At 44.2% G+C, this 13458-nt stretch overlaps 1 protein-coding gene across 8 annotated transcripts in view; it reads right to left on the bottom strand.

The window, feature by feature from the left end:
• The window catches only part of myo18ab (myosin XVIIIA b), an 82379-nt gene that overhangs the window by 49128 nt on the left and 19793 nt on the right, over positions 1-13458 (bottom strand). For 5 of the 8 annotated variants that reach the window (XM_029518507.1, XM_029518505.1, XM_029518506.1 and 2 more), the window contains exons 2-16: positions 11139-11263; positions 10551-10580; positions 8993-10174; positions 8102-8164; positions 6924-6983; positions 6403-6468; positions 5866-5953; positions 5569-5675; positions 4994-5170; positions 4096-4306; positions 3557-3699; positions 3353-3453; positions 3068-3131; positions 2662-2806; positions 683-694 (exon numbers count right to left, since the gene is read on the bottom strand). In XM_029518507.1, coding sequence (XP_029374367.1) covers positions 683-694; positions 2662-2806; positions 3068-3131; positions 3353-3453; positions 3557-3699; positions 4096-4306; positions 4994-5170; positions 5569-5675; positions 5866-5953; positions 6403-6468; positions 6924-6983; positions 8102-8164; positions 8993-10174; positions 10551-10580; positions 11139-11177 — 2488 coding nt within the window. In that variant the 5' untranslated portion in view covers positions 11178-11263. The remainder of the gene's footprint in view (positions 1-682; positions 695-2661; positions 2807-3067; positions 3132-3352; positions 3454-3556; positions 3700-4095; positions 4307-4993; positions 5171-5568; positions 5676-5865; positions 5954-6402; positions 6469-6923; positions 6984-8101; positions 8165-8992; positions 10175-10550; positions 10581-11138; positions 11264-13458) is intronic. The other 3 variants (XM_029518499.1, XM_029518503.1, XM_029518504.1) reach the window with 3 other exon arrangements.

Genomic DNA, 13458 nt, shown 5'->3' with positions numbered 1-13458 from the left:
ATCCCGTCTCTCCATCGCATGAATGCCTCTATGAGGAGCTCGTCTCCATTTGGTCTGGAGGCGATTCAAAGCCCATGTGTTCGACCAAATCATGGCAGCATGACAACCTGCACAGCCAGCAAATCAAAGATGTGAGACGAGGAGCCAGAGAATCAACAGGATCCGCCGCCAAGCAGAAACTTCGAGGGGATACGCAGGGTGAGCTGGGAAGTACGAGCTCTGCGGCAGAAAGTCCAAACACTAATGAGAGAAGTGAAATTGAACGAGCACTACTTTGCTTTTGAGAATGTGCTGCAGTGAGTCGGTGGCTTGGGAGCTGAATGTGGGCGACGAGCGGAGGCATCAAAGAGAGAAAAGTTTAAAGGGACAGCAAAAGTTCTGATCCCGAGATTTTCATCTCACAAAAACAGAGAAGGGTGAGACTGTGTGTGTGTGTGTGTGTGTGTGTGTGTGTGTGTGTGTGTGTCGGGGGGGACTGTCTGGAGGCAAACACAAAAACACAAGAGCGGGGGGGGGGGGGGAAGAGAAACAATAAAAACACTAATGACTTAAGGCCTGGAAGGAGTGATAAAGGCATTAAGACGGAAAACACAAACAACACAGACTGAAAAAAAGTTTTTTAAAATGGAAAAAAAAAACAACTGTGTGTGTAGTTTGTTTTTTGTTTTGTTTTTTTATTTACCTTCATCTCCGTCTGTGTTTGATAGGGCACGGCATGCAAACATGCAAGTAAAGAGAAGGGGTTAGCGATAACACACTTCATGAACGCATCAATTCACTGTTACAGGAAAACATAAACATTAGTATTAAACAACACGACACCCCCCCCCCCCACAAAATCATGCTTTGTTATGAATGTTAGCACCACAAACCCCCAGTTTGTATTAGTGGGTGGTAGATGATGATGATTTGATATTCTATAATACAGAATATCAAATTACAAAGCATAACATCTGTCTGATGCTTATTTCACCACTTTCCTTCCTGTCGATTGTGCTGTCACTGCACATCATGATATTTCGTTGAGGACTGCAGATGCCAGTGTTTTGGGCTTTTTTTTGTTGTTGGAGTTTATTAACGTGTGTGTGCCAGAAGAATCACAGCAGATCTTAACCAGATTATTCCAGAGTCAGGATTATTAAGTAAACCGCTCACAAAGTCACTGTGATGGATTCCTGCTGTTTTATTTCTGAGGTGGGCCCCCTCACCTTAAACCACCACCTCAGATATCATCATAAAATATGGATGCACATTAATCCTAAAATGTTATCTGAATGGCACCGGTTCACAACCAGAGCCATCCAGGTCCACATATAGAAGCCTCTGCCCAACTTTTAGGGCTCTTACTGTCGTGCTAACTGAAATCCAAACAAACAAAAAGAAAAACAGTCCTAAAGCGGCAGTTCACTCCAAAAGACAAATGAACCATCTCACTTTCCAGCCAAGAGGTTTGGGTCTGTTTTTCTTGGCTATAAGTTTTATTTCAGACAAAGCTGTTAGAGACCTGCAGGTCAAATAGTACGTCTATAATAATGCCTATCCATTCTGATGATAACCATCCAACATTCAGGCCGGAGCTGAAAACAAAGGAAGCTCAGTTTGTCTTGTTTGTTTGACAGAGGAGAGATCATTTGTTGATTCGCCATCTGTCTGCTGATTTTTTGCTCTTAATTCTCCTTTTTGCCAACCAGCTTCCCATTTTGACGCTGCAATGTGTGCCACAGATCTTTAAGCACATAATCAGACTTAGATAAACAAGAACAAAAAGTGGGCCAACAGAAAAAGTTCCTCTCGTTGGTTTATCACCATGATTGGGTTCAATATGAGGGAAAGAGTTTTTAAATGTTTACAGATCATTAGAGATATGAAATTGTACTTTTTGCATGATTTATTGGGCTGATTCCTCGACCTTGGTGTGATTCCAACTTTCCCTGATTTAAATAATATTACTCCGACCAAACTGAGATGGTTTTTTCCATCTGGTGAAGAAGAACCTGTTCGGCCCGAACCACAATGTCCACCTCAGCATCACAATTGGAACGAGGTGGAGAGCAGAGTGACTGGCAGCATCATCAGCGAGGAACCTCACTAATGTTTGTAAGGCTGAACAGAAGCAACAACTGAGATATCTTATTTCCCCTGGACAAACAAAACAGGTTGGATATCAGAAAAAACTGATAAGACGACTGGATTGATCTGACAGTTCCAGTCTGCTCACTGGTGGTGTGTGCATTCAAATATCAAGCCTGACACCTAGTGGAACAAAGTGGCAATAGATCTGCTGTTGGAGTGGATTGTGTTATAATGACACAACCTGTTTCTGTTCTTACTACACAAACGGCGTTTATCTCACAGCTGCTAAACACTCTGATTTGCAGGTGTTCACATTATTGTGTCCAGCCTCTCCCATATTTAATTTACAGTTACTGATACAGGATAAGATGGGGTTTGTTGTCCCAAACAAGAAGTTCTACTTCCTGTTATAAAAAGTTGTGGGTTTTTTCAATATTTTTGGTCAACTGCTGTGCACCCAGAATTTCGTGCATTTCTTCTGAAAATCTTTAGTTTTTTCCATTTTCTCCTGAGCACATTGGAGCCTTCACTAAAACCAATCAGGCGCTGCACGTATCCCATAATATAACGTCAGCTGGCCGTTCCTACCTTTTGTGGCTCCGGCGGCCCCCAGGTGGTAAATGGCCCCCAGGATGAGCCAAAGGGCCTTCTGCTCGTCACTGGAGATGCCCAGAACTTTCATGGCTGCCTGCAGCTTGGTGAACTGCTGCGAGGCTCGCTGCTTGTCCTCAGGCTGCAGAAGAGCAAATCAAACTTAACCGACCCCCAAACGAAGGTCAAACAGCTGCTTATATGACGTATATGTTTAAGTATATTACTGTAGCTCTGATTGTCTACAATTAATAAAGATAAGTATTTATGTTGTTGGTCATAGAAACAAGCTTGATATCTGTATTGTTCAGGCTGTAATAAAGGGCTAAAAAAAATTACATAAAATAAAGATGTTATGAAACCAGAGAAGACTGAATTCAGTTAAACTGACTGCTGTCATTACCTTCAACTGTGGAACGATCCCAAAAGCGCTGTTCTCAGCCAGGTGGTTAAAGTGCAGCTCGGTTCTGGAGAGAAAAGAGAGAGTCAATGTCACATGAATTTAACAACTGTGTCTTTTCATTAGCAGACCACAGAGATGTGTTTAATTGGTAATGTATTGATTTATAGGACTTTTTGTCTCGGACTCCAGGTGAGGAGATGAGGAGGAAAAGAACAAACTGAGCCTCCTTATAAACTAATGATAGAAGAAGTGAGTAAAAGTAAAGTAAAACAGTGGAGGAGTCACCTCAGGCTGCTGTCAGCTCCGGCCATCATGTAGTAGAAGATGTTAAAGGTGGACTCCCCTTCAGGTCGTCTGCTCACCCTCAGTTTCTCCAGCAGCATCGTCTGAGCGGGAGGAGACAGCGTGAGTCAGGGAGGGCGGTGTGTGCATGTGTGTGTGTGTGTGTGTGTGTGTGTGTGTGTGTGTGTGTGTGTGTGTGTGCGTTACCTGGATGGAAGCAGACGCCACCTGCCCAGCCTGGTCAAAGTCCAGCGACACTACGTGGGAGAAGTGGCTGGCGTTGGTGTTCATGGCGGTGGAGCTGTTGCCAAAAGCCTCCAGGATGGTGTAGACCGCCTGCCACTTCTCAGCTGTGACACACACACACAAAAAAACACACACGTCAGAGGACAATGATGCCGCTAAGTCCACAGCAGCTAATTATACACAGCACTGATCATAAAGTGAAGAGAACAAAGCTGACAGGACACCAGCCAACAGATGGTGTAATCCAGGACTCTGTGGTCCAGACGCTGGGCACCTTGACCGCTACCACGGACAATAAACCGCAGGGGGATGAAATGAATGAGTCATTTCTGTTCATTATTATTTAGAGAGGTGAAAACGAAGATGACGCTCAAATTATCACCCGAACCTCGACCTGAAGTTTTGCGCAGGCACACTGATCAAAGTGGACGAAGGCTCTGGTGGCTCAGATTAGTAGCTGTACAGCAACATGTCAGAGATCTGTCAGACTGCAGACTCACCTGAGAAGATCTTGCCCGTGCTGCCGGCAATGGAGACCAGATACTGGAGCAGGTGCTGGCAGTTGGTGGTCTTGCCGCTGCCAGACTTGCCCAGTAGCACAATGGACTGGTCCTGTCTGGTGGTGAGCAGGTTGCGGTAGGCCGACTGGGCCACCGAGTAGATGTGAGGTGCAGAGTCCTCACGCCGACAGCCTTTGAACATGTGCATCACCTGCAGGTAACAGAGAGGGGCGGGGGGTACAGGAGGAGGACTTCTGAGGCTGGGTGGAGCTTTAGGTGAACTAGGACGAGAGACCTTTTGCCTAATTATTCAAATTTGCCACTGCCTGTCTTGTATGATATATCATCTGTATTCACACAGTTCTCTGTTCTTTCACCTTTATTCTAATACTTGTTTTGTTTAAATTAAGCTCATTTGATTGTGATGTGTGCGATAACGTGTAGGTGGATTAAAAACACACCAGGAAACACAGACGAGAATTATAAAAATGATGTTGGCTCAGGATGTTACTGGTCTCATCAACGTCTTATTCAGACACAGAAATTATGTTTCAGCTGAAGCCCTTACAGGTCAGTAAAGTGTTTGTTGTTGTAATACTCACTTCAGCCACAAGAGGCTGAAATTATTAAAAAGGCAGATATTCCAACCAGGATGTTTAAAGATTGTTCACTGTATTAAAACTCTTTTTCATCTACGACTTTAAATATTTATCCTGAATTTATAATTCAGGTAAAACAACATCTTGACTTTAGCAAAACAGAATATCTGTTCAAATTTTTGCAAGAAAATGTTGCATTGACAGATCAGGCAGTCGTTTATTTTGATGAAGTAAATTCCTCAGTTGACTTATTCAAACGAGCGGGGACCAAAATGAAACGTCATGGGTCCATACGTTACCTTCTCAGAGTACATGGAGGGAGTGCTGAGGGGGTTGATGACCACCATGTTGGGTCCGGCGTAAGTGTGAATGAGGTTGCCGCCATAGCGTTGCCTCAGACAGTGCATCACGCTAGACTCATTTAGGTAGAGCAGCGAGGCCAGATCCTCGGACCGGTCATACGATGGAGGGTTGGCCTGTGAGAGAGAGAGAGAGAGAGAGAGCGAGCAATAATGACGGATAACCATGTCAGACTGTTTAACTGCATCAAGGAAAAAAATACAGAAGTCTCTGGAAAATGAACCATGGCTGAAAGTCAGGCAGTTCAAGGTCAACTTCCTCCAAGTCTGCAAAAATTCAATCAACTGATGCTTCAATAATATGATGAACTGATAGCATGGAGGTGCAGGATTATCACTAACTGTCCTCTCTGAATCTGTAGAGGAAGGAACATCTCCCTGCTCCCAAGAATAAAATAAGACCAGAATTAATGGTTCACTGGTTATTTACTTTTGTTATTGTCTACCAAACTGATGCGCAGATCCAAAGTTGTTGCTGAGAGGACGCTGTTGCACCAGCAGTAACTCCCACTCACCTTCTCAATGTCGTCCTCGTCCACATCCAGTACTGTCCCATCATGCTCCAGTTTGATTTTCACCTTTCCCTCTGGCAGGGCGCCAGCTTCCGTCTTCACCACGGTGGCTGAGCAGAGACAGGAAGCACCGACAGCAGTTAGCATCAGGGATCATCACCTCATCTCATCTCAACAGGCTGAATAACTTAAAGCACGTTTTTTAACTGTGGACAAAGGGTGAGCTCCTTCAGCACAGATCATTCTGCTGTGATTGTTTAACACAGGAATTGATAAAAAGCCAAATAAATCATGTCTCACCCAGAGAGAAGCCATCTTTGTGGATGAGCCAGACTTTCTCAGATCCATACCAGGCCTGCTCCGCTGCAATCTGTTCCTCGGTCTTCACCTGGTGAACAGAGAGGATGAGGAGGAAAATTAACCAGCAGCAGGAAATCACCTGACCAGTCGCACTGTTCCCAGTCGGATACCAGTACATGCACGAAGGTGTGTGTGTGTGTGTGTGTGTGTGTGTGTGTGTGTGTGTTTGTGTCTGTGAAAAGCATCACGGGTGTGTTTGCAGGCGGTTTGGTGACCACAGTAAAACTGAAATAAAAAATACACACAAGCAAAGAAACAAAAAAGAAATCAGGATAATTTTCAACTAAAACCAAAGAACAAATCAACTGTTCATGACTACTTCTAGATTGTAGATCGGAGAAGAAAACAAAACACACTGAAGTTAACAGGCAAAAGGAAAGGGGTGGGGGGGCACAACACAGCACAGCACTCCACAGTGCGGGGTGAAGGCGGGACGAGCTGGTGGTGAATTATACTCGGGCACAGTGCAGGTCAGACCTGAGACTGCTTAGCTGCAGCGTGAGATGCCTGACGGAGGGTGACAGGATCCTCTTCCACTGATCCCTGGTGAGTTTGGCCAGCATGAGGAGGTCAAAGGTCACAGTTATATATGAGCAGCAGATGTTTTACAGACACACACAAACAGATGGAGGTTTCAAAGACCTGCTTTAAAAAAGATTCTCCACCACAGATTGACAGAGTAACAACAAACATCACCGCAGTGTGAAGGTGTCACTCCCTCACTACTCCCATCTTCATTTCAACAGACACAAACCACCATGCAGGTTACGTCCGTTTGCACCGCATGTTATTAAGAGATTTGATCAAAACAAACAATCACACGGTAAAATCTCAAGCATCCATCTTCAGGGTTTGAGTAGTTGTGTTTCTGATACAGAAGTCAGACATACTGAAAAGGGGAAGGAAAGTTAGGAGGATCTCTGACAAGAAGCCACACAAGTGATACAAAAGAAGATTGCAACCGGCAGCTTCAGAGGAAGGCCCGAGGACTGCTGTACCTGGAGGGATCCCTGAGGCTGCAGGCCTGCAGGGCCGGCGGCTTGGACTGCCGGTTCCAACTAAGACACAAAGCAGCCGCGGAGAGACGAGGGCAGTGTGAGTAAAGTATGGAGAGAGGTAAAAGATGAGGTCAGAACAAAGAAAATGTGAGGCATCAAAACAAACAAGTGAAAATAGCACGAAGAGTAAAAATGAGGTGCAGAGACATATCAGTAAAAGTTACTTTGAGGGAATGGGCCATAAACCTGCATTCAGTGGGCTGACACTCAGGTCGAAGAGGAGAGAATAACTCTTGGCTGGACAAATGGATAATGGGAGCACAGGACTCGGGTTAATGGAGGACGTTAAGTGATGTTGCATTAAGGGATTATACCACAGTCAGAATTTTACAAGTCCCTTTAACCTATTTTAGCAGCTCAGGTCAGGCTGTTTCCAAAGTGGAAGTCTGATGGTTTTCTGTTATTACTGCCTGGACTCAGAGTTTAATCAAAGTGAAGATAAAGAACATTACAGTTTTTGACAGTCAGAAGGAGGAGAAAGAAAAAAGTCATATACGCTGATGAAAACTCTGTTGGAGCCTCAACTAACTTGTAACTACAGTAAGTCTAAAACCAATTTGTTTCTAAACTGAAACAACTTTGTTCTGGATTTGGTTTGACGGACCGCTGGCTGGTTTTATTCCCTCCTTTTATTCTGCTCAGAGTTTAAAAGATTCATGCAGAAGCTTGTCAGGTTCAGCCCTTCAGCATATGGATTTGGAAATAGCTTTTAAAAGTCAGGGTGTGTCACATTTAGTAGCCTACAGCTGCTTTTTCAATGCGTCAGGAGTTTCATTCAAATGAAACAGCAAGAGCGTCAAACTCAGCGTCACCAGATTCTTGGATGGGATGACATTAGATATATCAATGCCTATGAGTTTACTGCAGCAAGAAAACCTAAGGTGACCAAAGTTAGGATTCAGCTTTTTAAAAAGATAAATAAAGAACACGGTAGTAGGTTAAGTAGACAAGTGTGAGATGAAGCACTGAGACACCAGCCAGATGAGCAGGAGACAGAAATACTGGAATGTATGTCTCTATGGGTAAGGCACAGGGATTAATTGGTGTAACATGGACAGACACGCATAGAACCAAGAGAAGACATCAACAGTATGCAGATGGACAGCCAGGTGATTTACAGGAGCACCGAAGATCCTCATCAGGCGTCTCTGAGCCTCCTCGGTGTGACTGAGTGCCGCCTCCTACAGGTCAAAGCAGCAAGCAACACATTGACACTAAGCTGACTGATAAGATGAAGCAAAGCATCCAAAGCTGACAAAAAAAAAAACACAGATATGTGATTTATTCCTCTTTTAAAAGTCACAGACTCTGGAAGGAACAACAATCTTAACCCTCCAGATGGTGATAAACATCCGGCCCCTCGGCCCAAATCTGGCCCATATACGGCATGACGGTCAGATGCTATTTCCATGTCTGGACTTATTCAGGTAGAGAAACAGAAAAGCTTCCAGCTGTCAGCCGGTGATGAAGGACAGTAGCCAGGATCGATCTAGATATGGTTGTATTTGGGCCAGTCTTGATCCGCGGAATTTACTTGTACGTGTCAAGCAGAAAACTCATGAATGTGCAATAAACAACATGCGCAGAAGAAAATGCATTAGTTCCACACACGTGCAGCAACATGATTTCAAGGTTTAGGCCAAAATTTTTTGGACTTTTTGAGACTTAAGTTGCAGCAAATTAAGCCAAGCAAGTGAAAATACACTGAGCTAACAACATTTCAGGAAATGCAAAAAATCACCAACTGATGCAACTCAAATATTCATCCTGTCTAAAAGGAAAAGACTGAGGTCGACCTCACGAGATCTCCCCACAACACACGTTCATCCTGAAGAAAGGTGAGTAATACTTTGTGTTAGTTGACTGTGGGGGTCCCACACAGCAGTGAGGACTGTAAACACACCACAGTGCTCGTTTGGCTCCAACATGCATTTCAAAGGGCCGTGCACTTTCCACACCAATGTCCCAAATGTCGACCAGACATGCTGAGCGTGGACGTCGTACTGTACCTCTTTTCGACTGGCAGTGGGTTTCTGACTGGAGGTCACCGCTGGGGGGGCAGATAATGGACTCGGAGTAGGACAGGGAGGAGTCACAGGAGTTACTATTGGAGGGGTTTTTGGGGCTGGGGTGAAACGTGACGGAGGAGCAGTGGTGGAAGACTTTGCAGTAACTGAGGAGGTAGAGGGTGGATTTGTAGTTGTGGGGTTGGTGTTGGCAGCTGGTTTAGGTTTAGGTATGAAACCAGGGGGTGGAGACAAGGGTGTGGTCTTGGGTGGGGGGATAAAGCCGACAACTTGAGGGAGAAATGAAGGTCTGGAATGAGTGGATTTGGTAGAAGCTGGGTTTTGAGGACCTACAGGGGATTTGACCCTCTGGACAGTTAGACCAGGGCTGCTGGGTTTCTCTTTGACTTCCTTCGCTTTTATCGTGGTTTTATCTTCTTTGTGCTCCTCTTTGGTTTCTTCCTGCTCAACTTTCATCACCACATTTTCATTTTTCTTTTCTAACTCCAGCTTTTCTGGCCGTTCTTCTTTGTGGACTCGGGGTCGGGGCTCCCTTGTTCTGCCTCTGATCATGAGGCTCTTCAATCCTCGTGAGATGTCATCTTTGTCTTCTGTTTTGATGATATCGTGTTTAAATGTGAACCCTGCAGGGGTCTTTGGCTTCGCTTCTGAAGCTGGCGTTGGAGGTGGAACAGCTTTAACTGCAGCAGTTTTGGCAGCTTCTTGTCTGGTGTTTGTTGGACTGGCGGTCTCAGCCTCCTCTGAGGGCAGAACCTTCCTGACAACGCTGCGAACCACCTTTACTACTTTCTTACGTGTTAGACTGTGGTCATCTGTTGCGTCCGTCTGGTTGGTGCTGCCACCCGGCGCTTTGACATTACCGTTGGCGGTGCCATTGACAAAGCTTTTACTCACAGTCCCATTTTGCTTTCGCTCACTGTTCGTATTTGGCTCTGGGCTTAGACAAGACTGTGCTGTTTCTGGGCTCCTACATTGCTCGCTGAGCTTTGACGATGACTCTGGAACTTTAACAGGTGTCCTGAATTTAGGTGGGGAGGGACTTCTAACCCGGGTTAAAGACTCCGTAGAGGTAAGTGGTGAAGGACTTTTTGCCCGGAACAAGCCCCTGCCAGGGTCGAGAGCTGGCACCGACTTGGCTCGGTTGGACAAACCGTCATTATCTGACTATCCATTGAGAGGAAAGAGAGGAAGGACATGAATAAAGTATGAAAGGCCAAGAATCATAAGCCAATAACCAATAACCCAAAATAAAGATGATCCATTTGAACAGATATGGTACATTTATATTGATGAAAGAACGTCAAGATACCACTCAAAATCTGACGGACCTTAAATCCAGGACTACAAACTGGAGAAGCCCTCCTTTCAGACAAATATAATACATTTCTATGGATACAGTACAAGCCCATGACAAACTAAAGAGATCTTCAGTCATGTTTTGATCCGAATTAACTCCCTCAATGACTTTAGTTTGACTCAACTATGAAATTAAGTCTCTGAATTCATTGGAAAACACTAATAAAGGATGACATTTACTTACACTCGCGCCTGGCTTGTTCTCGTCCTTGATCTAAATGTGTTGATGTAAAAAAGGAAACTGGATCAAAACCTTTGATGCCATTTTAAATAGTTTTCTGGCACAGAAGCTTTAAAGCTTTTAACATGCAAAGTTTCTTTGAGCCATCTGTTGCATGAAAATGCATTTTCCAACACTACATCTGTTTGTGCCACTGCAAAAACTCTTTTCTATAATTTCAACCATTAGAAAAAACACTTGCTGCATTGGAAAGTTACTAGTTAAGAGCCAAATGGTTGGGTGGTAAAAAGTCACAGGAAATTAGTAACTACCAGGGGTTATGGCAAGTTTCATTAGTGCAAGGACAATGTTTGAGCCTTCCTGATATGTTAATGGATGTTTCAGTCTCGTGTATTTATATATTTATCTCACATTTTTAAACTTGTTACTTCCAACCAGAGGTCATATGATAGTCACTATAAACCAGCCAGCTGTGGATGACAAGCTGATTATTCTGACTCATAAAGAAGAGCGTGAAAGGCATCAAATTCTCACGTTCAAACACGGTGTAAAACCATGCAGTGCTTCATGAAATGTACAAACAAGACTTCCCTTTTGCTCCCAGAAGGAAAAGCGAGATGAGAATGCCATGTTGGCTGATCTGCTGTCATGGGCTGTGATGGATGAGATGAGAGCAGCAGCAGCAGGAGGAGGAGGAGGAAGTTGATGAGGGGAAGCTAGGAGAGGAAGAACGGTGAGAATACACTGGGACAGATGAACAGAAATTAGGATCTCCAGGTGAGCAGAGCCACATGAAGAAGATGTAACAAGAGTCGAGGACGAGCAGCAGATTAGAGAAATGTCCAAACTCAAAATACTAGAAATACAGAGACCCTGAAGAGATGATTTCAAACTCCATCAATCCATCTGTCTGCTAGGGAGTTTTTCCCCCCTGCTGTCATTAAATGCTTGGTCTTTATGGGACATGTTCAGTCTTAATCAGTAACTAAGTAATTAATTAAGTAATTTCTAATGAGAAGGTTTAGCTCCATGTCTCGATGTTCATTGATTTGATTTCAATCAAGTCAAATCGATAAAAACTGACTTGATTGTGAAGAATGAAGTGCAGAGTGTGTGTGTGCACACTTCTGCTGCCCAAAGTTACCTCGTATTGCAAAAAAGTCAGGAGGAGAACAATGTGAGGTCCAGCTGTTATTGCCACAAACAGGACAGTTTGGGGCAGTTAAACCAAGCTGTCGCCAACATGGAGGCTGATGGAGGCATGGCGACCGGTTCTGAGTTCTCTGCTACCTCCTGTGTGCTGGTTTTCTCTCCCAACTCAGTCATTAGTGAATTCCAACTGTAGTTTGGCAAATAATTTATGAGGAAATAGACATCTGGATATTCAGGGTTAATAAATGTGACCCCAAAATTTGCCCCCTGATGTATTCTGGTTCATGCAGAACACAGTAGCAAGAAAAGCCCCCCGACATTAGGTCTGGCCTAATGCTAACGGGTTTTATCAGTGGTCACTGAATTAGCACACTGACTAACAGGATTATTTTTGGATTAGATAGTGGTGCTGCACGGCTGTGGGCCAGATTACCTCCCCCCGGCCCGACACCAAGGCCAACACGGCAGATAAAGCCAACGTGGGCAACTGCTGAGGTCACACATCTCACACGTCTGGTTTTTAATGCGCACACCTGATGAAACAAGTCAGACTGAGAGCCTCACACAAACACCTGCGACAGATCAGACAAGAGCAACAAGTACAGGGACGGTTTGATTCCAGGCCAGTGAGTCTCCGTCCTATTTCCTGTCTTTCAGAATCAAAGGATAAAACCATGAAACAGCCCGAACAACCTGTGACCCAATTTGATTCAGTCAAGACCTGAAACAGAGACGTGACCTCAGTGTGCTACGGTCACTCATCGGGCCGTGAATCACATCACAACACATGTCATCGGTTAAATTCACATCCACACCGAACACAAACAGCTAAAACCAGTTTGGAGACGATCTGAGGACACGTCTGGAAAAGGCCAGGTCCTTCTGTGCCACCCGGAGGTTTCCGTTTACCATCAACACCAGAGCTCGAGATTTGGACGTCATGAAACAAAAGTCTTTCCAGCTAAATTTCTTCTCCATTCGGTCTCCACCTCCTGTGACATGCAATGAAAGACCTTTTCTGATCTTGATTTGTTGCACCTGAGGAACCGAGCCCCCTTCCACCCAGAGGTTTTCTAACGAGACTCATGTGGCTAAAGTCAGAAAATCAGACCGAATGTCATTCAAATCCTGCTACATTTAAAGCTGAATTCAGCCTGCGTTAATAATCCAATGCTCTGTTTGAAACTTGGAGGAAACATACTGAAGACCAGATCCAGATCAAGTCCACAAAGAGGTAATTGGACAAATCAAATTAGGACAAAATTCATCTTTCACATTTCAAAGCCAAAGTCGATTTATTTCAAAGATAACTTTGATAAAGAGTCACAACTAATCTCAGAGAAAATATTGTGTTCCGCCTCAAATTGATTTTAATTAAATTCGATGTGTGACCATCAGGATGGACATCCCCCCAGAAGAAATGGAATAGTTAAACCAGTGATCTGAACAGACTGAAACACTGTATAAGACTCGTGATGATACAACCTTAAGACCTCAAACACAAAGACTGAATTATTGCCTCGCTTCAGTCACAAACAGAAAATCTGAATCAGACGAACACAAAAGTCTGAGTTCAAACACAACTAAAGTCCAGCTCCCACTACAAATGAACCAAAAAACAACATGAAACACACTTTTTGTGTTACCGACACACAAAAGCTTCTACAGTAAAATGTTAGCCAGTTGGGAAACCATTCAAAATGCCCCCCTCCCCCCAAACACTTGTTTCATTGCCCCTCTCAGCTGAATCTGGACTATA

This window comes from Echeneis naucrates, chromosome 13, assembly GCF_900963305.1.
Source record: "Echeneis naucrates chromosome 13, fEcheNa1.1, whole genome shotgun sequence".
Classification (NCBI taxonomy): domain Eukaryota; kingdom Metazoa; phylum Chordata; class Actinopteri; order Carangiformes; family Echeneidae; genus Echeneis; species Echeneis naucrates.
This window is presented reverse-complemented; position numbering and strand designations above follow the sequence as displayed.